This window comes from Bipolaris sorokiniana (assembly GCF_000338995.1).
Source record: "Bipolaris sorokiniana ND90Pr unplaced genomic scaffold COCSAscaffold_15, whole genome shotgun sequence".
In the NCBI taxonomy this organism is placed as follows: domain Eukaryota; kingdom Fungi; phylum Ascomycota; class Dothideomycetes; order Pleosporales; family Pleosporaceae; genus Bipolaris; species Bipolaris sorokiniana.
The window spans coordinates 999,213-1,025,028 of NW_006911909.1; the positions used below are offsets into that span (position 1 = coordinate 999,213).

General features: G+C 51.5%; 10 protein-coding genes across 10 annotated transcripts; 4 read left to right on the forward strand and 6 right to left on the reverse strand.

Moving 5' to 3' along the window:
• Nucleotides 1-24: 24 nt before the first annotated feature.
• Nucleotides 25-448, reverse strand: COCSADRAFT_40623 (uncharacterized protein; the record flags this gene model as incomplete). The annotated part of the gene is given in 2 exon segments (XM_007705948.1): nt 25-76; nt 92-448. Coding segments are annotated over 2 exon segments (205 nt in total), but the record flags the coding sequence as incomplete, so codon positions are not given.
• A 1,563-nt stretch (nt 449-2,011) lies between these two features.
• Nucleotides 2,012-3,618, reverse strand: COCSADRAFT_40624 (uncharacterized protein). Its single transcript, XM_007705949.1, has 2 exons — nt 3,186-3,618; nt 2,012-3,090 (listed from the first exon to the last, which is right to left on the reverse strand). Exons 1-2 carry the CDS (start codon nt 3,558-3,560, stop codon nt 2,077-2,079), a joined length of 1,389 nt encoding a protein of 462 aa, XP_007704139.1. The 5' UTR covers nt 3,561-3,618; the 3' UTR covers nt 2,012-2,076.
• Nucleotides 3,619-3,801: 183 nt separating this feature from the next.
• On the reverse strand, nt 3,802-8,218 carry COCSADRAFT_40628 (uncharacterized protein). Its single transcript, XM_007705950.1, has 2 exons — nt 5,530-8,218; nt 3,802-5,482 (listed from the first exon to the last, which is right to left on the reverse strand). The coding sequence occupies exons 1-2, from the start codon at nt 8,029-8,031 to the stop codon at nt 4,142-4,144; spliced, it is 3,843 nt and encodes a 1,280-aa protein (XP_007704140.1). The 5' UTR covers nt 8,032-8,218; the 3' UTR covers nt 3,802-4,141.
• A 5,000-nt stretch (nt 8,219-13,218) lies between these two features.
• On the forward strand, nt 13,219-15,242 carry COCSADRAFT_249815 (uncharacterized protein). Its single transcript, XM_007706190.1, has 3 exons — nt 13,219-13,410; nt 13,479-13,571; nt 13,975-15,242. The coding sequence occupies exons 1-3, from the start codon at nt 13,375-13,377 to the stop codon at nt 14,995-14,997; spliced, it is 1,152 nt and encodes a 383-aa protein (XP_007704380.1). The 5' UTR covers nt 13,219-13,374; the 3' UTR covers nt 14,998-15,242.
• On the reverse strand, nt 15,242-17,889 carry COCSADRAFT_249826 (uncharacterized protein). The gene has a single exon (XM_007706191.1). It carries the CDS (start codon nt 17,629-17,631, stop codon nt 15,487-15,489), a length of 2,145 nt encoding a protein of 714 aa, XP_007704381.1. The 5' UTR covers nt 17,632-17,889; the 3' UTR covers nt 15,242-15,486.
• A 161-nt stretch (nt 17,890-18,050) lies between these two features.
• Nucleotides 18,051-18,724, reverse strand: COCSADRAFT_126573 (uncharacterized protein). The gene is made up of 2 exons (XM_007706192.1): nt 18,563-18,724; nt 18,051-18,489 (listed from the first exon to the last, which is right to left on the reverse strand). Exons 1-2 carry the CDS (start codon nt 18,689-18,691, stop codon nt 18,136-18,138), a joined length of 483 nt encoding a protein of 160 aa, XP_007704382.1. The 5' UTR covers nt 18,692-18,724; the 3' UTR covers nt 18,051-18,135.
• A 480-nt stretch (nt 18,725-19,204) lies between these two features.
• On the forward strand, nt 19,205-20,053 carry COCSADRAFT_249879 (uncharacterized protein). Its single transcript, XM_007706193.1, has 3 exons — nt 19,205-19,539; nt 19,588-19,742; nt 19,789-20,053. The coding sequence occupies exons 1-3, from the start codon at nt 19,378-19,380 to the stop codon at nt 19,889-19,891; spliced, it is 420 nt and encodes a 139-aa protein (XP_007704383.1). The 5' UTR covers nt 19,205-19,377; the 3' UTR covers nt 19,892-20,053.
• A 118-nt stretch (nt 20,054-20,171) lies between these two features.
• Nucleotides 20,172-20,488, reverse strand: COCSADRAFT_164327 (uncharacterized protein; the record flags this gene model as incomplete). Its single annotated transcript, XM_007706194.1, has 3 exons — nt 20,172-20,219; nt 20,267-20,418; nt 20,470-20,488. 3 exons carry the CDS (start codon nt 20,486-20,488, stop codon nt 20,172-20,174), a joined length of 219 nt encoding a protein of 72 aa, XP_007704384.1.
• A 195-nt stretch (nt 20,489-20,683) lies between these two features.
• COCSADRAFT_40638 (uncharacterized protein) lies at nt 20,684-21,749 on the forward strand. Its single transcript, XM_007705951.1, has one exon. The coding sequence runs from the start codon at nt 21,109-21,111 to the stop codon at nt 21,592-21,594; it is 486 nt and encodes a 161-aa protein (XP_007704141.1). The 5' UTR covers nt 20,684-21,108; the 3' UTR covers nt 21,595-21,749.
• A 2,045-nt stretch (nt 21,750-23,794) lies between these two features.
• COCSADRAFT_126581 (uncharacterized protein) lies at nt 23,795-24,533 on the forward strand. The gene is made up of 3 exons (XM_007706195.1): nt 23,795-23,972; nt 24,025-24,166; nt 24,354-24,533. The coding sequence occupies exons 1-3, from the start codon at nt 23,822-23,824 to the stop codon at nt 24,433-24,435; spliced, it is 375 nt and encodes a 124-aa protein (XP_007704385.1). The 5' UTR covers nt 23,795-23,821; the 3' UTR covers nt 24,436-24,533.
• Nucleotides 24,534-25,816: the final 1,283 nt, after the last annotated feature.

The following is a 25,816-nucleotide window of genomic DNA, read 5'->3' on the forward strand; positions in this document are numbered from 1 at the left end:
ACAGGGGCACCGCATAACACGGCGGCAGCTCATCTGCGACGCGCTGATCGAAGATAAACTAGACACGATACTCGTTCAGGTGACAGCGCTGGCATGTTGAAAGTTGGCAGTATAGCGCCTAGCGTCGTACGAGTCAGAGCCTGGTGGGCAGCGTCGAAGATTTGGTTAGCCACGTTGTTAATAGTGTCATTGGGGCCACCGTCAGTGCAAAACTGCAAACTGTTGGTGTTTGCGTTGGCCCAAACACCGCGAGGGGGTGGTTGCGCTTTCGGCGGCATCGTACGAGTGTGGTCAGAAAGAAAAGAAGAAATCTGTGTAGTAGTGGAGTCAAATTGATTTAACACAAAGGAAGAAAAAGCTGAAGGAGAGAGACGGCAGCTCTACATATCGTACGGAGGGAGCGTTTGCTCTCGTGGAAATCCTCCTTCACTAGAGCAAACAAACGCCGCTGCTCCACCGCAAGTTAGGCAGCCGCGTGCTCCTAGGAAAACAAACAAACGCAAACATGTCCGTACGAGTGGAGGAGGGGAGTATTGTAAAGGGCTGCGCCCGTGATCTCTACTGAAGAGGATCACGTGATCTTCGACCACGTGATATACCTTCTGTACGGACACGTGATCAGAAGCGAGCAGGTATAAGAGAAGTCTGTACTTAGTTATCTTCTCTTTTTCTTATCTTTTAGCTTCTGTACGATAGGTAGAAGCATACTCATTCGCTAGGCCTCTCCGCCCATAACAACTAGTACTTAAACAAATCTTTAAATATAATTATAGGATTCTGAATGTAGTTAAATAAGTATTACTAGTTTTCAAAATGAATTAGCTTATCTAGATAGAAGCGCGTGGTGTCGCTAGAGCCGCATATAGAACTTCCCGCCCCCCTGCTCGCCAATTCTGCACATGCGCGCCAATGTCGTACCACTAGCGTTAGGTGCGGAAGGATGCCAATTACACAGCCATTCAAAGGCGCACATGTATGCATGACTCAGCATAGTATGGAGCGGCTTGCGGATCGCCATCGCATTCGATAAATCGTTTGGGGAAACCTCCTTCTATTGGCAGAGTCGGGTAAGTATGATGGCACCCAAGCATCGGTATCCGGTCGAGATTATACTGTTACCAACTCTAGATCTATTACTCGTCGCGGAGTACAGTTTCAAATCAATCCAAGTGCGGCTGTGTGCCAAGCGACCGTTAAAGCAAGGATAGACTTAACACCCTGCATGCTAGGGGACTTGGCCCATCTCCACCACTTATTTGCTGGGCGTTCTTTCTTTTTCCTGCGGGTAGTAATACTAGAGAGGACGGTTCCAGATTTTTTTTGAACATCGACAAGGCTGCAATGGGCGCTCCCTCTTACCTTTTCTTTACTAGTCTAGAGGCGTTGGTTACACATGCAAAAACTAGCGGCGACTGCATGATGATTGCGGGGGTAGGAAAAGACTGGTATTAAGGCAACCAGCCTCAGCATCCTTGAAGTGTCGTCGTTGCGGTTTGCCATGAAGGGCGAATAATTGGACCGTCGGTGTTCAGCCTGAAAAGGAAATAGTGGTTGTGGAGAACCAGGGCTTAATGCAGGGATAGGAATGCTGTGGAGGAACCAAGTCCAAGGCCGTTGGGACTCCCGCAGCCGATACTATGCTATACCGAAGAAGGAAAAAAGCAGTGCAGACAGTGCGAGATGAAGGGCTGGGAAGATTAGCAGCCAACTATCGTGGTGCGACTCGATTTCAGCTGGTTTTTTGAGTGTGTGTTGCGCGAGTGTATAGAGGTTTTCATTCAGCCTGGACTTACATTAGTTTATTGACATACTTTCCCTATTCGAGGCTGAGAAGCATGCAAGACTAATCGCACGAAGCTTTCTGCATCCTTTGTATGCAGGAGATATCAGCCACCTTACATCTATATATGGTTGTTGCTTAAAAATCTACGCTAGACTTCCCGAGTTGTTAGAAAGATGCTATGCGATCTGCCAACCCTGTCAGCTCTTGTTCTGGAAAATCCATCAATTACACTCAAACACAAAGTTGTCATTTCTAAAAAAGAACACCCATCATTATCCTAACACCCATGCCCATCAAAGTTTCTCCATCTTCCCGCCCTCAAGCATAAAAACCTTGTCCGGATTTAATATCCCCTTCTGATCCCATGCCGCCTTGATAGCCCTCATACCCTCAACTCCACTCCTCCCAACCTCCTCCTCCAACGCATCCCTCAACTCCAGTCCAACACCATGCTCCCCCGTAATCGTCCCTTCAAGACTCAGCGCCAACCTTGCCACATCCCTCAACACCGCCTCTGCGGCCCGGCGATCAGCTGCAGGACAAATAATTGCAGAATGCACATTGCCATCCCCGACATGTCCAACATTAGCGCAGAACCAACTTCCTTGGTTCCCTGTCGCAGCAGCAGCTTTGGAAATGAGTGCCTGCGTGCCCTGAACGAGGTCTGAAAGTTTGGATATAGGAACCGCGCAGTCTGAATGCAGAAACACATCCGAGGGGCTCTTCTTCATACAAACAAGTGCTTGTCCCATGCATTTCCGCGCTTGCCAAATAACACTTGCGCTCTCACCATGTGTCTCTTGCGATGCGATTTGGAACCTACGCGCAGAATGCTTGAGACACAACTCGGTCACGATACGCTGTTGCTCCCTCACAAGCTCGATCGATGGTCCCGCGATTTTGAAGAACAGAGTCGGGATCTCGGTCCACTTGATGCTAGATAGACGCGAGACATTGACACACTGCATTTGCGGGCCGTCTGCTAGCTCCAAGGCTTCCAGCACGTGCCCTGTTTTCTGGAGTTCAACAACGAAATCCACCCCGGACTGGAAAGAAGGGAACCTAGCGAGACCCACATGCAGGTTCTTGGGGAGTAGGGAAAGGCGTAACACCGCTTCTGTGACGAGTCCGAGAGTACCTTCGGAGCCGATGAGAAGGTGAGTGAGGTCGTATCCCGCAGAGGATTTGCGGGGCCGTTGATGGGTTTTAATAATGCGACCAGAGGCTAGCACGCAAGTGAGGGAAATGACGTTTTCTTTCATGGTGCCGTAGCGGTAGGCGTTTGTGCCTGAGCAGGACATTGCTATCTACATTATCCCTTGTATTTTAGCATACAGCTTTTCCAACATCGAGGAAAACGAAGAGAGAGGATGCGTGAAAAGGTAGAAGAAGAAGAACTCACCATCCCCCCAATCTTCGCCCCAGGCGCAGGATCAACCGGAAAAAACAAGCCCTTACTTTCCAACTTCTCATTCAACTCCATCCATCCCAGTCCTGGCTGCACCACAACATCCATATCATCTTCATGCACCGCGATAATCTCTTTCATGCGCTCAAAACTAACGCACACGCCATTGCGACTCGCTGTGAGTGCGCCGCCGAAACTCGTTCCGCCGGAGAACGATGTCACCGCGATCAGCCGGTCGTTGCATGATTTGAGGATAATCGATGTTTGCTGTGTTGAAGTAGGGAAAAGAACCGCTAACGGTGTCTCGTGAGGGGCTGCGGGCGAATGCGTGGTGTTGGCTTTGGCATCGCGCTCGTGGGTATCAAGCATGTATTCAATGCCATTCTTACGCAGTTCTGTCAACAACCTTTCAATGTTGCCCGGCGAGTGGTCGTACGTATACAGTGACATGTTTGGACGTGTTCTTGGACAGCTTTTATTGTACACTAGGATAAAGTTTGCGGATGTAGCCGGGGGGATCTAGGGAAGTGGGAGGCGAGGCGAGCCATGCGGATTCGGAAATAACCCACCAGGCCATTCCCGGGAACTCTAAAAAACATCTTTGGATGTATGTACAAGTAGAAAAGTCATTATCGGGTGGATATTGTTAGATTCTAGATCAGCGCTATGAAGCCTATCGAATTCCAATCTCGACCCATGCCGATAACATTGAACAAACTCAAACTCCGTGTTAGCATGGGCATGGCATGCAAAAAGTGGGTATCGAAAAGCCATCGTCCGTTCAGAAAGTCCGTTCAGAAACAACAATCCGTAGTCGTCCCCTTGCCTCATCTTTCCTTCTCTTTCTCAAAAACAAGTATGAAATAAATCTATTTAGCGAGCGATTTGAAGTCATGTAAAAAAGCAAGCTGTATGTCCCATGTTCCACTCGTGTCACAACGGTCTGATGATTACGGCAAATCACCATACGTCTTTTTGCTGCGCCAGAACCTCCTGCTCTTCTTCTCTTCTTTGACTGGCGCAGCACGAGTGACTGGTGGCTCGGGTGGCCCAGAGTTCATGAGGAAGTCGGCTAGGTCGCTCGTGGCTGTGCGTGCGCCTCCACCCCAGGCATCACCAGATGCGGGTGCCCTTGCTTGCAGGCGAGGTTTGTATGAACGTGCGGCATCGGAAGTGATTGATGTTGAAGTCAAAGAGCCAGGATGCGCGCTACCATTACCATTGTATGACTGCGATTTCGAGGAATTTGCACGCGCGCGTGCAGCAGCAATAGTCTCCTCACTCAGCATAAAAGGCTGAGGTTTGCTGGCCGATGGGGGTTCCATGCCGTTGAGGAAATCCATCAGACTCTCCTGTCTCGGTGCAGCTTGTCGCGGTGGCTGTGCCGGAGCCTGCCTGGGTGTTTGCGTTCCGCTAGGTGGAAGTGCAGTGAGCTGATCTTCGTCTTCATCCTCATCCTCATCTTCATCTGAGAAGTCAATCGCATATGGGTCCTTGATGCGCCGCCTCGTTCGCGTGACTTGAGGTTCATCATTGGAGGCTGACATGCTTCCGCTTAGCTGCTTTGGAGTATTGGAATAGGCCGGCTGCACAACACCAGGGGATGCAATGAGACCAGTTCGAGAATTGATGGTCTGGGCACTGTTCTTCGACTCTAGCGTTGATGCTGCGGAGCCGTACGCTGACTCAACATTGCCATGGCCTTCCAGCATGCTGTCAAACTGATCGGAATCTACGGTGCTGCGGAAGGGGGCAACACTCCGAGGGATTCTAGGTTGCCCATTGTTCGCATCTGGTGGTCCTTGTCTGATAAAGTCAATCAAGTCGCCATTGCCTGTGCTTAGGCCTGCTGGACTGCGTGGCTCCATGTTGGCACGTGCTTTTGCAGAAGTTCCGTTAACAGAAGATGATCGTCTGGTAGATAGCTTCCGGCCGAGTGAAGATGATGAGATGTTGCTGGGCTTCGAACTTGGATTCTGTCCATTCATGTTGACAAAAGGTTGCACAGGCTTCTCCTGCCCGGGTGAAGGGCCAGTCGATCGGATGAAGTCGGCAAAGTCGCGCATCGATTCTGACTCGATCTTTGGGTCTCTTGCGAGCGGTCTGGTGACTACGCTGCGGCTAGGCGAAGGCCTGTGGTGAGTCCCGTTAGACGACTTTGCCCTAGGTGCAGTCGTGTTGGGCAAGTTTGCAGTGCCGTAAGGCTTGTCGTCAGCATGGACGCGAGGATATGGCTTTGCGGAAGACGAAGATGATAAGCGATGCTGCACAGGCTGATGCGGTGGAGTTTCCTGCTTGCCATTAGTGGGTTGAAAAGCAAGCAGCGTTTGTGACTTACATCAAGGTCTCGCATGTTTTGTGGCGTCAGCGTGAACTTGACCGTCTCCTGCCCCTTAATCAAAGAGTCAAACTCACGCGTCCGATCTTCCTCTGACATGCGTCCGCTCAAGCCTCGTGAACGGTAGCTAGAGACGGAATCCCGTCCACTAGAAGTCACAGGGTAGACAACCTGCTTCTTCAGAGAGGAGGATGTCGAAGTGCCTCGCTTCAATGACATATTGTCTGAGGGAGATTTTTCAGAAGGCGCACTCTGGGAGCGGACAGATTCTCCAGTCGATATGCGTTGCAGCCTTCGATCAGGTACTTGCATGGGCGGGTCTTGATTTGTGGAGGTGGAGTCGCGTTTCGATTCTTCGTAAGTGGGAGAGCTGGATTTGCGCATGCCTACAGAGCCGGCCTTCTCGACGGGCTGTGTTGGATTACTCTCAACCTCATGCAAAGCAGGCAACGACGAGGCGAGGGATGGGGAACGAAGGCCATCCTGCCTCCGTGGAACACTGGTGGGACTCTCGTGTTGAATGGGGCTGGATGTGACATCTCCATTGCTGTGTGGCTTTCTTCCCATATCTTTTCGAATTATCAGACGCTCTCCTCCAGCATATTTGTCATCAGGCGAAGAATTGTTGCGGCTCTGCAGCGACGTCGGAGTAGAGGTATGAGGCTGGACTTCTACATAAGCTCCCCTAGCAGGTGGTCTGCTGGGTTCACGAGCCATCTCGTCTGGAGTAGTAGATGTTGATCGAATAGCATTATCGGCGGTGCGTGCAATACCAATTGCCTGGGGCTTTTCGGGCTCCTCTTCCGATAAATTGTCGTCTAGGTATGATTTTCCTTCTGCGTGATTGGTTGCTTTTGGCGTCAATGCAGGCGTGTGTAGAGGAGACTTGATGCTCGAAGTGCGCGTAGAACTGCGAGCTGAAAAGGTGCGCACCAAACCCGGAGGCCCTGGTCGTTCTATGGACATTCTCTTGGAGCTCATGACCTTTCCCACGCTCTTGGGGCTAATATCGTTGATCACGTCAAGGCCGTCTGGGTTCTTGCCCTGGACGTCAGCGGGTTCGGGAGTACTCATTCTAAAGCCCAGACCAGTAGCTGCTGTAAATGCCACCATCGAGGCATCGTCCTCATGCGATTCGTCTCTTGGAGATGGCACCGAGTGCTGTTGTTTAGACGAGTCATTGTAAATTGCGTCATCGGCTGGCTCGCTTTCAATTGAAGTATGGATGGATTCCTCATCTTCATCAACAGGCCCAGTAGGGACAACGAATGCTGGTAGTTGAGAAAGGGGCAGAGAAACAGGGCGCGCTTTCTTGTTCTTCTTGGTTGGAATGGCTGAAGAGGAAATCATGACACTCGAAGGTCGCCGCCCTTGTGAATATGGCGTAGTGTCCGTGTTTTCGTCTTCGTCCTCATACGTAGGCGCCAATCCAGGCACTTCAATCTCGTTGATGTCATTGCTGCCAATTGGAAGAGGTATGTTGGCTGCAATTTCTGTCTCGGTAGGTTGGTGCTCGGGCAGGTGCTCGTGGCCGCTATGTACCGTGTTGATTGTGTCACGGCTCGGCTTTCGCATGGGCAAGCTCGTGTAGCTTGAGGTGGAGCGCATTCGTCGTATGGAGGTAAGGGGCATGATAGGAGATCGCACACGCTTCTTCCACGTCCTCCAAAGCCTTCCCAAAGCAGAATTGAGTGCAATCTTCTCCACATCAGGCTCCTCGATGGTCAGGCGTTCGATTGTAGGCTGTTCTTCATGTTGCTCCATTTGCTGGGACAGCTTCTGTATCCGCGACTCCATGCGCGCAAAAGCTGCGGATCCAGAGACAAGGAGTAGCTGTTCAGCGATGAACTCCATGACCGAGGTCAGGAAGATGGCAGCTGCCCATGACACCAGACCAGCTTCTTCATCCTCGTCATCGTCCATGCTAAGCCCGCGTTCCTGCTGAACATACCTTTCCTCGTCCTCATCCTCCAACTCGCCCAAGCGTGTGTAGACCATGATGCGCAAGCGGGTGCGCTTCCATACCTTCTCCACATCCCATGCGCCACTAGCCTTGCCGTTTTGTGTAGGAGGCTCATCGTCATCTTCGGCAGCCAGCAAGCCCTGTAGCTCCTCGTCGGCGTATTCCATGGCCTCGCGGGCAAGGCGCGGCTTGAGGACATCGAGTATAGCTGGTCGGGTGGCTGTCAGAGACGGGGCTTTGGCAGAAGAGAGAAAGGCGAAGAGCAGATGGTCAAGAAAGCCATTGAGGAGGGCCAATGCCTGCTCGGTGAAGACGGCATTCTGCAGCTCTTCACTGTCTGCATCTTCGTCGCGTAGCTGGGTATTCTGGTGGTCGGTGACGGTTTGCGAAGCTACCGATGCAGCAATGTAGGCGGGCGCAGGTCTGACGGTGGTGGGCATCTGGAAGGTGACGGAGCTGCACAGGGAAGGAGAGCGCTCGCTGCTGAAGCTGTGTGTTCGGCTGGAGCGCGACGACGGCATGGCGGCCGTCTCGGACATTGTATGTCTATGCATGGCGCAGGAGGGCGTCTGCAGCACGTCGCTGCAAAACACAAAAGAAAAGGTCGTCTGAGATGCGGGCGGCGGGCAATTGGATGGGAAAGGGTCCTCGGACGGTGTTTTCGCCCGCGACCCTGGCTGTGGCGCGGGTCGAGGAAGAAAAGTGTCGGGGTGACGCTAGGAAGAGGGTGCAGGTCTAGACGTATGACGATGCAGAGAGGACCCGTCAGCGCTTCATGGCGGCAGGCAAGCCTCGTCAATGCTCAGAGAGGCGGAGGGCAGGATGAGAAGGGGGACGAGGCAGTGGAAGGGAGAGGGAGATTGGACAGTATCAGATAAAGCGTCTAGTCCGGGGGGCTTGTGCCGGCTCGTGATAGGGATCCTAGACGGCGATCGTGGTGTTCGCTAGGCTGGGCCCTTAGCGGGCACCGCTGGTACCGAACCACGACCACCTTTGTCTCTCTCGTAGCTCCAACGCCTGAATCGTGGTCTCAGCCGCAGCGACAGACAAAGACCAGTACGAGCAACAATGGCGAGGTCATGTTGCATGATCAACCGCACGAGTCCGTGTGCTGTAGCTGCGTCCATGTTGCAATGGCGCCATGTCACCGTTGTTAGGCTGTCCGTATGTATACTTACTTACATATAAGTTAGAGAACGCTCGCGCATCCCTGCATGGCCCACGGCTAGCCGCATCGGCCGTGCCCTGAGAACTCCCTACTGCATCTAGTGTGACTACTAGATCTGACCTGTTTCCTCCTTGGAGACGAATATGGCATTCATACTTTATTGCCATATTGTATCGCTGTTCTCCGCGCTCGGTCGGGTCAGGCAATGCCCATCTTGACGGTCTGGCTGATTGGGGAACGCCGCAGTACAGCCGCAGCGCATCAGGGCCCAGTATCCAGCTGCGCATGTGCATGTGGACTTGTCGCACCATCCGCCAAATTTCTCCGACCCTTCGCTGTACCTGCAGCTTTCCTCCGCCTAGTCTACCACCACGTTCGGTCCTGACGCACGCTGCCAATGTCTGGCTGTGAGCGCGTGCAAAACTCGTGCGTACGCCTCCATTGCCTTGTTACCTTGACGACGCAGCCCGTCTGACCCAACGACTTGGTAGGAGCCTGTACACATCCGAGTCATCACACCGTATTCGCTAATCTCAGGGGCTCGTCGAACAAGTCAAGTTGCCTTTAGACATCTGGCGCATGTGTGCCAGTGGTCGGTGCTGGGCACCATCGCGACGGTTCCTCTGCCGTTTGCCCATGACTGAGTTGGGCGCCTTATTGTTTGACCCCGAAGTATGTTTGTAGTAGTATATTGTCTCTTTTTGGTGGACCATACATCACTAGGCCACGTTCTGTACCATACTCTGCCTACCAGCTGAATACAAGACAGACGGCGGGATTCGCTACAATAAGCTGTCTACTGCCCGTTGGCCTGTTGGTGTCAACGGCCGAGCCAGAAAACAAGACAAAATTACTACGAGACCCAACGGCTCCCGCTCGTTGTCCTGGGTCACTCGTGCTGAACAGCACGTGTGTATGTATGTCACGTGCAAACAATAGCGAAAGCGTGTTCAATGGGAGAACAAACGGTGAACACCACGACACCTAAGCAAAGACCATGCAGACCCCGCATTTGAACAACAATATACATACATGTCTCTAATACTACATCCGACCAACCCCATGACCATCGGCCTCATTATTGATGGCCAACTACCGCGCTGTTCCCCAAAGGAAGGAGCATCGAGTTGCTGTTACCTCATGGCAGTCTGTGATTGGCCACACCCCATATGCCAAGCCCTGTCCCCTCACCTTGCTACGACTTCGTGACATTCAACTTGGACCTCGTCCAGTATATATCCTCGATTTTTGCCCTTCTCGGTGTTTTTGGCACCTTCTCCACGCTCTTGTTGCTCTTCCTCGCCTCGGACTGCCGAGTGTGTATCAAGATGATGGATCCATGCTCATTTACTTCTTCAAGAAGCACCAGCACGAAGCGCTTAGCCAGAGAGATCCGAGGTTGTCTGGTGGGAGATGCAGCGCACCGTGATTCAAGCTGAGAGAAGCCACGTCCATTATTCTATGAGTTTTACAGTGGCGGCGTCATGTTCCATCCAGCTTTCCGTACAGCTTCTCGTCAATCCTAGGCTGTGGAACCGCAGCAACACCAGCAAACAGTCGCAATGCCCCACCACTGGCTAGCCGGTACCTACAGTCCGGGCAAAGCTCATTGCTGTTAACCGACCCCATCTTCTCGGCATAGGTGCAGGCTATAGGATGGCCGTTGGCAAACCGAGACCTGCAGCACGGGTCGCCAACAAACTGATCGCGCCCCCAGTGGCGGCACGACCGGTGATAGACGTGCTCAACGTAGCACATGTGTGGCTGTCTGGTGAGGCGTTTCCGACAGTAGGTCAGGGTTTAGTTTCTCTGCTGGATATCTTGGAGTCATCGCTGACCGTTTCCCAGGCATATATGTGCTGGCTTACAGTAAACAAACATGCAAACAATGCCCGTATGAGACTCTGTTGACCAGGACCATGGCCCACCATACTGCTTGCTTGTACCTTCACAATCGCATTGTCACCAATAATTTTCCATCCCGTCTGCCCCCCGCCGGGCCATCGGGTTTGGGGCTGGCACCGGCGGCAGCGGAACTTGTGCCGCGTAGCCGATTTCGAACAGATACCATTGTGAAAACTAAACAATCGTCAGGCTTCATTGTTTCTCTTGCACAAGTCTCACCTCTGCCGGCGTTGCGCTGGACTTGTGCGAGCGACGGTTTGGCCCGGCCTTGCCGAGACGACCACTGCTAGAGTCTCCCGACACCAGAAAACAAATGTAAGGTTTCAGGTCGTCTTACATGTTGGTTAGATAAATATTCAGACATATTTTGTTGACTTGTTGCGGAACAGTTAGTGACTATGATTGGTTTAAGCTGAGGGCTTCGAGGAATGGGACATAGACACTACGTCGACGCACTTGCGAGCAACACCAAACACCCCAACAGAGTCTACCCCAGATCCGCCCTGCACCATGCCACTGGCGCCGGTCCCTAAGCCTAGCCGGCTCCCGAACGTCGGTTGTATCCTTGGTCGTTCCCGTTTTGCCCCGACCGTCTCATTCAGCATGGTCTATTGCCTGCTGCAGGTACAGCCGCTCTCGACACCCAACCATAGGCAGAGGGTGCTGCTGCAAGTCATAACCTAGAGCGGGAAGCGAAGGGGGCCGTGCAAAGTTTGCGTCTGGGTATGCATGATGGGCGTCGCAGTAGACACAACAGGGCAGGAGAGTGTATGGGCTCATCGGGGAATCAGATTGGTGTCGAGGCCATGACGAAACCATGATGTGTTCATGTCAGGCATTGTCTACTAGATACTATGCCCGGATATGTCTTTTCTTGACCCCCGGATGGTGTTGGTTTCCTATCGGTGAAGGCTACACGTGCCAGCGCTTGCCCAGCACCATGCGCCCCATCTGATAAGGATTGCTGCGAACCATACACCCACAGCGGCTGCTCCTTGACTTGATCAGCAGCTATCTGAGTATAATCTGGGGAAGACACAAGCCTTCTGGAACCCCTTCCAGCACATGGAAGGGTCCGCAGCTTTGCCTAAAGCAGACATGGAACCGCCACACCACCGGTCGCTGATATGCAAGTCCAAAGCCAGGCGGATGGCGACTTTTATATCAATCTTTTGAGGAGCAAAAACGATTTTGCACACAATGTGGGTGTGTTCACGATAGGTGTTGTGTCGCTGCCACATGTCAGTCAACGAGGCCGGCGGCGTTACTCGATAGCCTGACGTAAAGACGGAAAACCATTTTTCCCCTTATCTTTCGGGCCAGGGGCGTGGGGCTTGGCAGATCGACGGCACGCCCGCAACCCCGCCAGGCCCAACGTCGTGCACACTAATAAGTACTTAGATTGTGGTGCCGATATGGCGATGCGGCTTTTTTTGCCTGCGTCGGGACAAATGGTCGCGGTGGACGGGGTGGTTAATGGCGCACGTGGGGTGCCGGTGGGTGAAGGAGAGGCTTCAGGCAAAGGTGGACTTGGATTCGCATTCGGTTTTTGGGCATTGCAATTCACGGGGGGTTGGGCGACGGCGACGGCGACGGCGACGTGGAGCTGAGTTTCTGACTGTATCGCAAAGAGCGGGCTGCAGGAGAATCTGTGGGGTCAGCATGGAAATATCTCAGTCTGTGCCTGGAGAGGCGGCGGGTCCAATAAGCAGCGAGCCATTGAACCGTACGAACATGGTAGTCTAAGCAGTAGGCTTCTGGAACAGTGCACGTCCAGCACCCAGGACACAACGCGGCCAGCCGGGCGCGAGAAACGATTAACTTGACTACAAGAAACGTCGCGGCAGAGAGGTTAGTGATGCTGGCATGACGAGGCACAGTAACTGTAACATCTGCGATTGGCGGGCGGGCGTCTTATCGCCCCCGCGACGTCAGTGCCGGGTAGAGGCAACGGGGCCCTGCCCAGCAGCAAGAGGCAGCATATGCAGGTGTCGCGAGACGTCTGCACGCAGGGACGGCGCTGCTCGTGTTGGGCACACGGCGTCGACGATGGCCTCGAGGGATCCGATGGTGGACGGCAAAAAACAATAGCACATGTGGAGCGGTGTGTGCAATGCAAATGCTGTTGTTTGGGCCCCGGTGGTCTGCCATGACCAACACGCTGGCTTTGAGCGGGTAAATTTAGCTACACTGAGGCGACGGTTTCCACCTCCGCCGCGGTCAAACTCGGAACCGCTTGAGGCTGTGCGTTCCGAGCGCCGCGCCAAACCGAAATCGCTCGTACAGCGACCGCGCGCATCAGCAAACATCTCCCAGCACTCCAGACGGCGCTGCAGTGCTCGTCGCGTTTACATCCCAGAGCGCAATAAACACTATGTGTGTGGCTGGCAGGGCCCTACAAGTGTCCCAGCCAGGCGGTGCGCCGGCGTAAGCGGATGCTCCACGGCTGGGCGTGGGCTCAGCATGCTGGGTGTGCGGCCTGTGGTTGCGCATTAGAGAGACGGATTGCTTCCTCCATCCCACGGATACAGTCCGGCGACGGCTCTTGGCTACGGCCAACCTAGTTACTATCTGACCACACCTAGCCCCGCCACATGCCGAGACAGTCAACTCATTCCACGACACTTACCTTATAACTGAACCCTCAGCCCGCTATCCTTATCTCTCTTCTCCATTCACTCTCCCCACTTCCACCATATAACCCCTCCTCCACGCTCTTCTTCTCGTAGACAACATCGTCTCCTTGTTCCTCCCTCTTCGAGTTTGATCCCTTTTTTTTATACCTACCACACACATACAAACCGCAGTCATGGCGAACTCTACAATCATCTCCAATGCTGCCAACGTACGTTGAATCCTGCTCGCGTGCTCTCGCCTGATCTCACTTTGGCTCCTTCTAACATTCTACAACAGCTCCAGAAGTACCTTGACCTCCCCCAAAAGGGCAATGTCATGGCCGAGTATGTCTGGATAGATGGTTCCAACGGCATCCGCTCAAAGTCCAAGGTCAGTTATTTCTTTTTTTTTCCTGGCCTCTTGCATCTCCCTCAACCCATCATGTTTTGCGGCATTTGTTGCAGTCCGCGATCGCGATGCAGCCTAGTGTACGCCTTGCAGGTTTTGAGCCTCGGGAGAATCACTGGCTGCGATCCACTTGGCGGTTCACAACCTGCAGAGTCACGATCGTGGTGCTCTGCTTGTGTGACGTACCCTGCGCCAATCGCTGTCATAGCAGGCACAGATGGCGTTCCTTATCGCGACCCCACGATAAGACATCCACCAGCCACAGATCGCACGCGGCAGGACCTGCACAACTTCTGACGTCTACCCCTCCACTCTCCCCCACTCACCACCCCATGCCCTTGCAGCTCCGTCCGGCTAAGCGCATGTATACTGACATCACTCGCAGACCCTGAAGAAGAAGGTCGAGAGCCTTGACGACCTCCCAGAATGGAACTTTGACGGTTCGTCAACTGGTCAGGCGCCCGGAGAGAACTCCGATGTCTACCTCCGCCCGGTTGCATACTTCCCCGATCCCTTCCGTCGGGGAGACAACGTCCTTGTCATGTGCGAGACTTACATGTCCGATGGCTCTCCCAACGCGTACAACTTCCGCCACGATGCTGCCATAATCTTTGAGAAGCACAAGGAGGCCGACTTCTGGTTCGGTCTCGAGCAAGAGTACACCCTTCTTGACGAATTTGGCTGGCCATATGGCTGGCCCAAGAACGGCTTCCCCGCCCCCCAGGGTCCTTACTACTGTGGTGTTGGTACTGGCAAGGTCTTTTGCCGTGACATCGTCGAGGCCCACTACAAGGCCTGCATGTACGCCGAGATCAACATCTCTGGCACCAATGCCGAGGTTATGCCCGCCCAATGGGAGTACCAAGTTGGCCCCTGCCCCGGCATTTCCCTCGGTGACCAGCTCTGGATGTCGCGCTTCCTTCTCCACCGCGTTGCTGAGGAGTTTGGTGTCAAGGTTACCTTTGCGCCCAAGCCCATCCCTGGTGACTGGAACGGTGCTGGTCTCCACACCAACGTCTCTACCGTCGACACCCGTGGTGAGAACGGCATGAAGGCTATTGAGGCCGCTATGGAGAAGCTCTCTACCCGCCAAGCTGAGCACATGGCCGTCTACGGTCAGGACAACCAGCTCCGCATGACTGGCAGGCACGAGACTGCCTCATACGACAAGTTCACATGGGGCGTTGCCAACCGTGGCTCCTCTGTCCGTATTCCCCGCGCCGTCGCCGCCGAGGGCAAGGGATACTTTGAGGACCGCCGCCCCGCCTCCAACGGTGACCCATACCAGATCACTGGCATAATCGCCGAGACAATGTACGGCAAGGTCGAGGGTGCCGACATTGCCAGGTTTGCCAAGAAGGCCGACTCTGTCGAGACGGACATGGTGATTGAGGTCAACAAGCCATAAGAAGCTTTCCGTTGTTATCCTTCCTGTTCGGTTCTCTCTTTTTTTCCCCATACCCCCAAATTTATTTCGCGCTTTAGACCGCTTTGGGTTTGACTTGTTGCCGCGCTTGTTCATGGAAATGGACTGGTTTGTCTGGCTGGGCTTGGCCTTGTAGAATTTTATCGACTTTGGTGTTTTGTCGAATGATGAGTTGTTATGGTGCCTTGGTATATCTATATAGATTGGGTATATCACGATTCTTGTGGGAGCCTTTTTGTTGAGTTGCATGACATGCAATGATTTAATGAAGATGATTTTGATTTACTGTATTTCAGCTACTTGGGGAAACCTCTTGATTACTGCTGAAGTTCTCTTGTAACCAATTTGTTCATCATGTCCAAGTTAATAGCCTTTACGCATATCAAACAACATCTACCACTCATCTCAACCCACCCGCCTTCCCAGAAAGCCACTCGACAACCTCATAAGCTACGCCAAAAAAAAAGCCTCCTAAACCTTCTCTTCTTTTACAACCTCCCTCCTCAGCCACTCACCCCAAACCCCCAATTCTCCTGCTACATCCAATCCACTCGCCAACCTCTTGACTTTCTCCTGATGCGCCACAATTTCCTGTGCCCCATCTTCATCCTCGTGCTGCATGTGCGTCTCTGACTCGCGTTTTAGCGTGGGGGCAGGCGAATGAATTATGTTTTGCTCAGAGACGAGGAGATCGCCGTTTGCGTGGATGTCAATGGTTATGGCTAGGGGTGCGTGGTGGGATTCTGGGGGTTGGTCCTTGGGGGTGAGGAGGTCGGAAAGGAGATCAGAGATTGCATCTTCTGTGGTTTCTGGGGGGTTTGAAGGGGCTGTGGATGAAGGGTGGGGGACCTGGAGGGTTATGCGTGGGATTGGGGGTGTGTAGTTTAGCGTCACGTCGAGTTGGAGGGTTAGGTGGTTTGCTGATGAGTTGGTCTTTGGTTTGGGGATCTGGGGCTGGCCCAGTCTGTGTGTTGGGATTGGCTTTTGTGGTGCTTCGTAGAAGCTTTTGCGGAGGAGCGTGGTGACGTGTGCGTATTGTCGGAGAACTGGCAGGATTTCTACGAGTTGTTTTGGATGGCTGAATGGAAGACTCTCGAGTGTACGACTGTACTCTAGCTTTGGTACATAGAGACTCATGTTGTGACGATGTTGTTCGTAGTTGCCATTAATGTCTTTCGAGAGTGCCAGGTGCGAGCTGCGAATCTCATGTGTAGACTCGCCAGTTACGCCAGACATGCCGGGGTCAATTTCTCCAGGCCTCAGCGCAAGTCCAACAAACGTGGTTGGTCGTAGATCATCGTTGCGAGGCTCGATACCGACCGTTTGGTAGAGTTGCATATGAACAGCATAGGGTACGACGAGCGGGGGATTAAACTTCGCAACGAATCGTACATTTGGTAATCTTCCTGCAGCGGAGTCGAGGTTCATGGCATCATCGGTTTGCTCTGACGCCTCGAGATATGTCGGTTTTGGCTCAAGCCAGTCTATAGAAGATGTATTCATGAGCATGTTTTCCAGGTGGCTGGCATCATTGTTATCCATAGACTTTTCGACCTGGTCGCTGATCCATTCGTTCGATATGCGGATGGGGGTATAGAGAGCCGAGGGCGATGCTTCGCACTCGATAGTCAGCGAGTACATCTTGTTGTTACTCCAGTAGTCGTCTTCGGGATATAAAGGGGAATCTTGCGAGTTGGCGTCCATCTTTTCTTTGCCTTTTTCCTGTACTTCGGGCGCACTTTTCGGAATCACCCACCGCGAGTCCATCCAGTATTCCAGGCTCAGTCCAAGACATGATCCACCGTTGAACCGAGGCCGCCCACTCTTCTTGCACAGCACCTCCCTCTCTGCCTTATATATCCTGTACCGCTCGTCCGGTGCCCGTTTGGCAAGCTCCAGTTTCTTCTCATGGTCAAACAACTTCCGAAGGCTCGTATATATGCCTGCGATCGCGTTGTAGCAACTAATGCCTCCATTTTGCGACGAGCCCAATTTATCAAGCGCCAAAAGCTTCTCCAAGTTTTCTGAGAAGCGCTCAAGCGTCACGTTGAACTTGCTTTGGCCTGGAAGAGGTTTCAGACTTCGTACCAGAATCTCCGACCCTGCAGCTCCAAAGTTCAAGTCGGGTCTCGAGTCGTCTAGCCCGGTCTGTAAATTCACACTGACAATCTCATCGTTTTTGAAGGTGACGTCGCAAAGGGCCTCGTCGCCAATTAAAAGACTCCATGTGCCTGCATCATCCATATGCTTTTCATACGATATGCCTATTCGGTCGCATAGCGCAAGCAGGCCCTCTTCACTGACGCGTCCTGGCTTCTTCCCTACAATGTCTATTATCTCTCGGAGCCTCCGACTCCTCTCTGCCTCGTCTGCGCGCCCTGTTGCACTTGCCGTCATGCCCAAATTAGACATGCCTAGTCCACTCATGCTTATGCCCATGCCGACGCCTCCCATACCCGAGCTCGCGACGTCGTTGAGCATGTTCAATACTGCGGGCGAGTCGTAGGACATCATGTGGATATTCCCGGTAGGTGGAACGCTGCGCGGTGCAGGGGAGAAGGCGTTGGGGTTCTTGGAAGGCGTTTCCTTATCTTTCGAGGGTGTAGGTGTCGCCATTTTTGCAATGTGTGCTGGAGTTATGGGCAGCTAGTCGGATTGAAAGCACAATGCAGCGGATCACAGGCCGCAACCGTAGGTATTGTATAGCTAGGATGCGGTTGATACACCAGGTAAAGCTGACGTATTACACAAGTCTTTCTGAAGGCCTCTTAGGCCAGGTGAGGCCGAAATGCTATGAGGGTATTGGATGTCAAACGAACATGCTGTTGTGTAAAGTTGGAAGCAATTGTGGTGGGGTAGGAGAAGGACGGGCGCAGCGCGAGTTGATGCGCGTGTGAGTTAGGTCTTGGCACAGCGTGAACCGTGGTTGGATGGCCCACATGCCCTCCCACCACAAGTGAGACGCATTCAGATAGACAGAAGTGCATCCGCTTCTATGAATTCAATAAGATGTTTACGAAAAGCAGAAATATCTTGGTGTGGGTATCAAATCGCAACGTCAAGACCGTAACCAAAACGCCGTCCCAATGCTCGTGCCCTTTCAAGACCCTCCAAAACACTTCAATCCAGCTCCACGACCGTACTGTCGTCCAAAATCTCACTTAGCTTCTGTTTTGCCTTGGTCCCGGCAACCCTTCCAGGCTTCTTTTTCGGAACGGCACTGGCCTTGGGCCTTGATTTTGCCCCCTGCAACAGCTCAGTGATGGCCCGGTTTATGTCCTCCTCATCGTCCTCCCTGTTATATTCAATGGCACGCACGCGCTTCTTCGGTCGCTGCTGTGACTCGTCGTTTTGCTGAGTCCTTTCCTTGGCTTCGGTTTCCCAACGCTTGCGGATCTCGTCTTCTGTTTTGTTTTCCATACTGTGGAATGATGCATGATGTCCACACCCGTCGCATTCATATGAGGATGATGACTGCACTTTTGTTAGTACACGCAAAATGCGCTTTGACTTGAACCTAGCTATGAGGTCGGTAGAGGTTGCTTACCTTGAGCGGGTGCAACATGAAGCGCAAACAAGGACATCTTGCTGCAAGTAAAGATGGTTTGTGATTACATTGGCCGCGCGGAGGGACATAATTCATTTGTGTCCAAACATTGGGTGAGCCCGTCGCCATGTCGAGCAAATGATAGACCAAGGGTTGTGCGACGTGCTCGTGCAAGTAAACAAGTCCATGACATTACGCAGAACGCGCACGTCGGTGCTCAAGCAGTGGGCACATGCAAACGCCAAATTGTCTCGACTTCACGTGCTCCAGTTTAGCAGTAACCGCATTGGGGAAACCCCGCGCTCCACAACTTTCAGGCCCATCCCACGTCATAGCAGAAATGCATTGTATTTGTTCTCCAGTCACATAATTGGTCTACCAATGTTCAAGCATCAGGCATTCTACATTATCTGCGCCAAATTTTCTAATCATGCACAAATCATGTGTTCTCTGCATGCCAAACTGTGAGATGTGGATCTATTCCAAAGACACAACCTGGATTTACGCCTCGGCTTTGAGCATGAGCAGGGAAGCACCGCTTCGGCCCCGCTCTGGTCAGGACCCAGTAACCTGAGCAAATAATACCTGGCGAAGAATTAGAAAAAGTGAAGCTTAATAAGCGCTTCTGTCGGATGCCCCGTGACTCATGCTTGTACGGAACATGGGGGACCTATTGCAGCAAAGCGGAGGGTCTGAAAGTAACTGTCTAGCGCTGGGACTAGCGATGGATAACGCGGGAGGCTTATGACCCCTGACCGGTCGACGATCGAGACAGCGGGGTAGACGCCCTATGCGAGTATAAAACCTCGGGATACATGACAAACAGTCCAGATACCTGTGCCTTATCATCTTCTTTTTTTGACTCAAACCAAAAGTATCCACATCAAGTATCACCCCACATCACAGTCAACATGCCTACTGGAGGATGTATGTGCGGCAACGTCCGCTATGAGGTGCAGGGCGACATGGAAGCCCAGGTAAGTGGTAATTCCCACAAGCTTAGACGAGGCTAAAAGGAAGTACAGATCCTTTGCCATTGTTATGACTGTCGCAAAATCTCCGGAACGACCTATTCGACCAACGCCCTCCACGGCAAGGATGGATTCAAGATCCTCCAGGGAACTCCAAAGGAACACAAGAAGACAGCGGATAGCGGGAACAATATTACATCCTTCTTCTGGTTCGTAACAGCGCAGACTGTAGATACAGCTTCTCATGTTATGCAGCGGTGATTGCGGCACCACCATGTGGCGAGAAAGTGACAGCTATACTGGCAAGATGATAATCAAGGTATATCCACAGGTATATATGGCTGGCCGGCCCTGCTAAGTGGTGAACAGGTGGGAACTCTAGACGATCATAGCATCCTTGACAACTTCAGCACCAAGATGGAGTTGTTCACCAAGAACAGGCCCAAGTGGGTTGGCACTCAAGAGGGCGCCGCTCAAAAGTAAACCATGGCTTAAGCGTTATGGCGTTTGTTTATGGACAAGGACAGCTGGGAATCAGGTATACGGATCGAACGGCGACGAGCGGCAACGGGGATGGCGGACGATTGTGGAGTCGGAGTCGGCTGCGAGTGCCAGGCCAAGTATTGAATCTACAAGCTCTATTCAGAGTCTGAACTCTCTGGTTCCTTTAAGCGTTCCCTCATCATCTGTAATTGTCAGCAATGCGTGTGTCGTCTTGCATCGTGCTGCGCACCTGATTCAGTCGGGCCTTGAGTTCGTTAATTTTGGTCTCCTTGACAAGGATGTGCTCCTCGTCAAGTTCCTCGATGATGTATTCATTGTTGTTTTTGCTGTCGATGTCCACCAGCATGGCTTTGATAGAAGCATCGCACTTGACGAGCGTTCCTAGGGCGTTTAGCAAAGCGAAAGGGGGTGTGGCTTGGACAGAAGCAATACCTCTGATGGCTTTGACCATTTCAAAGATGGTGTGAAGGATGTCTGCGGGGGGCCGACTGTGTATGTAGTAACTAACTGGACAACAGGGTGCGAGCAATCAAAGGCAGGAGCGGCTAACGCGATTGCTTGGCGGAATCTGCAATGATCAGCACGCTAACATTCTAAGGGTGTTCGCTGCACGCCAGCTGCGAGTGATCACAACGCCATCCCCAACCTTGCCCTGTCGGCCTTCAGCTGTATTTCTCATTCATACAATGTAAAGAACTTCTTTCTACAATGAATCAATCAACGCATCAATGGCAATTCACTGTGCTTCGCACCTACTCCTCGGCCCCAAAGTAGCGTTGCCGCTCACTACTTGCTTCTTCGGCACTCAGCTATCGCAGAAGGAAATGGCTGTTCGCGATGATCCTGAAACATGTTGCCAGAAATAAAGACACGAGCGCGACCCTACCTTTCGCCATGCCCCATTCTCTTTTCTCTGTTCTGGCCTCACCCTCTTGAGGGCAGTGTTTTCATACTTCTGCTCCTGCTTGACGTCTCTGTTCCTTCTGCCGCCGTTTCGTTTATCCTTCCCTTTCTGAGCCATCCCAGGGCAGACTTCCCGGTTTCGCTTCTATTGTGGCATTCATCAACATAATGCCCTTGCTTCCTGACATGGTCATAGCCGCCAGGCAAGTGTTCGAGGACGAAACGCCACACGAAGTCAGTGCCTTCAAATACTACTTCCTCCTCATCGGCGTGTTTGTTGTGATGGTCGCTTTCTTTCTATGGTACTTGCATCGACGTTCGAAGCATAGAAGAGAGTATTGTGGGCAGGACAGCGAGCAGCCACCAGCAAGGGATATCCAAACGTGGTCTCAACCTCGGAGATTCATGTATGGTATTTACGAAGCCAGCAACTCATTTCTTAGCCGCCAGAGTGAAGGCCTAGATCAAAATGGCGATGCTCCACCACCGTATCAGCCCAAGTCAAGAGCCCCAACTATCGATGTGGAGATTCCACTTCCAACCCTATCGAGGAGTCTGAGTCAACGCTCACAACGCTCCCAACCACCGCAATATCCTAGCAGTACTGGAGGAGCCACAAGTACTACCGAACGACAGGAGGTTATTCATTCTTGAAGAGTCATTGGAACAAGACACGAGGGCCAGCCTTGCGATTTGGCTACATGGAGAGAATTTGGGACCATAATATTTACCAGAGTTCACATTTGGCATTTTGTTCGACTACGGAAACTTTTGTCAACCTCTATAAATCAACTCATTCACAGTTCCCATACTTCCCTTTACTTTTGAAATTTGCACGCGCTTGCGCTACTGTCTTATATGATTGAACCCAACCGCCAAGAATCAACTCAGTCGCGAACCACTTGGACTATACCTTCTTGCATTCCCCATAGCCACGTCATCTCGACCACTTGCAGTTTACAGCCTTGGTTCTATGTGCAGTATAGCTTAGAAAGTCTGTCTTGCGGTTTCAAGCTAGCACGAGACGCACTTCCTGCAAGTTACCTTGCCACGCCGAGTGTTGCATCGCTTGGATCTGACGTGCTTCTCGTTGCCTAGTTGCCACTCGAAGTCTAACCAATGCCCAGTTTCGGCATATGGCCAAGAAGTAAGCATTCTCCTTCTGTCCGGATGCTTTCAAAACCGTCCGGGTACTGTCCTGAGTGGTAAGTAGCGAATGCAGCTACCATGGACTTAAATTTTGCGAAGATCTCATACGTAGGCAACAAGAACGACGTATCGTGACTTGGCCACTTGCGTCTTCTAATCTCAAAGATACGACCTTCTCATACTACCGGGCCGGACTTCGCATTCTTAAGCATCATGGTGTATATTCCTGAGCGCAAGGTTACTAATCGGATCTCAGCTTATGTTATGCTAGCTCGGCCTACTACCCGGGCCATGCCGCTCCTCTTCTCGCGTGGTGGGCCGCATCATGCAGAAGCGGCACGACGGCATACAGGCGGCATACAGGCGGCACATTGCGTGCAGAGGACAGTCATGATGGTTGCATCTTACTTTATTTTCAGTAATCTATCATTTTACTGGCTGCTCCCCAGTCCAGCAAAAGTCGACCCTCGCCTTCCATCGCACAGCCTTCGTACGAGGCCATGAAGCACACATGTAGTGTACACTGAACGCGCTGCCAAGATCTCGTCATGTACCCCACCATGACCAGTTGGCTGCTGATATTTCACTATGCGAGGATGCTGCACCTTTTCTGACCGCCGTTCGACATGCTGCTCGTGATTCCAAATTATCTCACAAAGCCAAGAAATTTCACAGCAGAAACTTTAGACTACTTCTGATCGCTATACCTTGCCCAAAGTGTAGACTAACGGAACGATTCTTCACTCAATGTGACTGTGACGTCGAGTACTACGCACAGATGGGCTTGCTTACCGTACCTGAACTGTGCCTGACTAGGTAACATGAGGCAAAAGCGTACTTGATTATAAATTCGTCCTTTGGTATGCCGACTTCAAAAGCAGTGATGACATTCGTAGCTGCACGATCGGTGGCTTGCATGTTATGCCTTTCTCCCCAACTGCTCGGAGCCGAGCTTGGTACACCGAGAACTAACAGACCAATCAACTTTGCCAACATACGCCACTTGATAAGGCTACTCCTTCTTCACGAACTTCCATCACTATCCGCTCTACAATAACCTCATAATTATCACTGAATCGCGCCAAGATGAGTGGTTATTATTGGCCTGTTCAGCTGTGACACTAATGCATCGGCCGATCTCCAGTCTCCACCTTCTATGCTAAGGCTTCTAGCGCAATCGAGCAATTTACTACCAACACACCAGATAGCCATTTACTCTCGATAACTCTTACTGGATTTTATGATCATTCAGACCTTGTTCCATCCACAGCTTGCCATGCGCCATGGCCAAACATCCCTGTTCATGGGTGGAGTCTGAAAGGGTTAGTAACATGCAACCAGACCCAGGGAGTGATAACGTATCGAGGCATAGGGCAGGGCAGAGATGCAGTAAAAGGTAAGGCATCCCACAATAGGAATGATCCCATTAGGGACACCTTCTGTGGATGTGTAAGAAAGACGATCGGCAATCACTTCCGCCGGGCTGAACATTGAGACGCGTCCTTCTCTTGATATCATCACAACCTCGAAGCATATATAGTCACTGAATTCCCACTACCGCCAGCATCAAGCTACATTGTTGCCTGAAACACAGATCATCCGCTATTCACAAACCAGTCATGTCTATGCCACGAACTCTCGTCGTTAGTGAGTCATATCGCTGTCCCTTAACAGAACAGTAGCTTCAGATACATTTATAACAACATTAGTCACCTGCAACGAGGCCAATCCAATGGTTGATCCGGCACGCCACTTCAACCTCAACACTAGTGCTACACAGGTTATCAAAACGGCTGGAGGACGCACAGAAGGAGCCATCAATAGTATCTATCAAGTAGCTCAGTCGGTCAAGATTGACATGATTATTGTTGTTCAGCATACCAGTATGTGTTTACTTTGGTTCTATTGAAGTTCGTCTAATGAATGATCATCTAGGCTGCCCGTGGTCACTAGGAGAAGTGGAGAACAATATTCGGTCAGACGTTCGAGGGCTCAAAGCCTCACCGTATGTTCAGAAAGATATATCCATCATTGGATATGTCCTTGATCTGGCCACTGATCAACTACGTGAGGTCAAGTACGTTGAAGCTCTCTGCAGCCTTTCCTTATGGAAGTCTACATCTCCACCTATCATTTTTCGAAATCTGATTTATCCATTCTTATGGCACTCGACAGGCAATCCGTCTTCGGGATGAAGAGGGGGCTACATCAAATTTGATGTATGCTAGAATTGTGAAATTAAATGAAGCTAACGTGCAAATCAGTGTACCTCGCACCGGGCCTGAAGCTGAAGCAAGACAGCATGTACTCGATCAGATGAAAGACTTTGGTCCGTTCTGGAGCTGAGACATCTATGTATCTGCATAGTTTGCAACACAAGCAACGATTCCTTATCTGCTGGCCACAGCCAATTGTACCAACGACCAGATAGATGATAATGAGACCATGAGATCGCATTCAATCAATTCATTTTCTACCTTGTGCACGTGGTATCTCGAACGCGTTAACTATATACTTTGAGCCTTGCATTACGTTACAGATCCTGGGTCAGCTTTGTAGGATGTTATACAGATCTATTGGAAGTACACATCAAACCTAATGATTCTATATAAAACAATTCTCCTTGCCTTCCCAAAGGAGACGATCGCAGGAATGTCATGGTTCTCACCCAAATCGGTATAGTGCCTTGGCACCCACCTGGTATCTGTGGTTGTCTCCAGATTGGACAGTGACATCGATTAACACTTTTCCATTTTGTTCTCCAACATGAATTTCTATACCTTATTCATCCGGACAGCAGATATTGGAATTCATATGGGATAACCGTTCCGCGTCACGGTGCATTTACAATACAAAGTGACTATTATCACAAATTGATGTACTAATCAAGTGATAGACCAGTTACAAACCAGCCTTCTTCGAGGTTCTAATGCGTATGTATGTATCCATTTTCATTGCCTCTTTCAACACGTCATATGGGCACTGCGGGAAAGCAAATCTGAATAGCTTTTCCAGCATCAAACGAGTGTAAAAAACCTCGTACTACTTTTCTGTGCTTACTTTTAGACGCTATCCCTTACATCTCCACATCACGTTCGTACAAAATACATTGAGATATTCAAATTCGTATAGAATTCACTTGCACGAAACACTTTTGCTAGAATTAATATTAGCAGCAGGGCCCCGAACACGATACGCAAAGCAAGTCCAAACAAAATCCAATAGTCAAACAATACCATCGGAACCATTCCCATATGACCCAAGAAAACCCTTACTAAAGCCTCATGCACAAAATCAGGTGCCTGGGTGTGTCTGATGCTTTCAGATCTGCAGTGGTTGAGAATGCACGTGCGAGTTCGAACCAAGGAAAACTAATGCGAAGATCAGCACACGCCGCGGGTATCGGGGAACCCAGCCACGCCTCTGGGATCTCACAGACCATGGTTCGAGATAGCGTTGGCATGGACTGGCGTGTGAACAGGTTGCTACTATTGGCGCATCCATACCGCTAACGCACGCATGCAGTCACACGCCCACTTTATCTGCTTCCGCCACAGATGTGAATACATGAAGTGCGCAGATACTCTTGTGAATCACTCAGTTCGGAAGGAATCATTACGTGGTGCCGTTCATTCCTAGGTCAAACGACCAATCGCAAACTATGGTATTTCTTTTTCCGTATCTGCATCCTAATGCACCCGGGTTCTCGATGCCGCTGCCTCTGTGC

Bases quoted from the DNA above. Each gene is read 5' to 3' on its own strand.
- COCSADRAFT_40624 (XM_007705949.1), bottom strand. From the start codon at position 3,560: ATGCTTGATACCCACGAGCGCGATGCCAAAGCCAACACCACGCATTCG. The intron at 3,091-3,185 runs GTGAGTTCTTCT...GGGATAATGTAG, and splicing joins GGGCGAAGATTGGGGGGATG to ATAGCAATGTCCTGCTCAGG.
- COCSADRAFT_40628 (XM_007705950.1), bottom strand. From the start codon at position 8,031: ATGTCCGAGACGGCCGCCATGCCGTCGTCGCGCTCCAGCCGAACACAC. The intron at 5,483-5,529 runs GTAAGTCACAAA...AATGGCAAGCAG, and splicing joins AAAACATGCGAGACCTTGAT to GAAACTCCACCGCATCAGCC.
- COCSADRAFT_249815 (XM_007706190.1), top strand. From the start codon at position 13,375: ATGGCGAACTCTACAATCATCTCCAATGCTGCCAAC. The intron at 13,411-13,478 runs GTACGTTGAATC...ATTCTACAACAG, and splicing joins TCATCTCCAATGCTGCCAAC to CTCCAGAAGTACCTTGACCT. The intron at 13,572-13,974 runs GTCAGTTATTTC...CATCACTCGCAG, and splicing joins GCATCCGCTCAAAGTCCAAG to ACCCTGAAGAAGAAGGTCGA.
- COCSADRAFT_249826 (XM_007706191.1), bottom strand. From the start codon at position 17,631: ATGGCGACACCTACACCCTCGAAAGATAAGGAAACGCCTTCCAAGAAC.
- COCSADRAFT_126573 (XM_007706192.1), bottom strand. From the start codon at position 18,691: ATGGCGACGGGCTCACCCAATGTTTGGACACAAATGAATTATGTCCCT. The intron at 18,490-18,562 runs GTAAGCAACCTC...ACAAAAGTGCAG, and splicing joins TCATGTTGCACCCGCTCAAG to TCATCATCCTCATATGAATG.
- COCSADRAFT_249879 (XM_007706193.1), top strand. From the start codon at position 19,378: ATGACAAACAGTCCAGATACCTGTGCCTTATCATCTTCTTTTTTTGAC. The intron at 19,540-19,587 runs GTAAGTGGTAAT...AAGGAAGTACAG, and splicing joins AGGGCGACATGGAAGCCCAG to ATCCTTTGCCATTGTTATGA. The intron at 19,743-19,788 runs GTTCGTAACAGC...CATGTTATGCAG, and splicing joins AATATTACATCCTTCTTCTG to CGGTGATTGCGGCACCACCA.
- COCSADRAFT_40638 (XM_007705951.1), top strand. From the start codon at position 21,109: ATGCCCTTGCTTCCTGACATGGTCATAGCCGCCAGGCAAGTGTTCGAG.
- COCSADRAFT_126581 (XM_007706195.1), top strand. From the start codon at position 23,822: ATGGTTGATCCGGCACGCCACTTCAACCTCAACACTAGTGCTACACAG. The intron at 23,973-24,024 runs GTATGTGTTTAC...ATGATCATCTAG, and splicing joins TATTGTTGTTCAGCATACCA to GCTGCCCGTGGTCACTAGGA. The intron at 24,167-24,353 runs GTACGTTGAAGC...CGTGCAAATCAG, and splicing joins GATCAACTACGTGAGGTCAA to TGTACCTCGCACCGGGCCTG.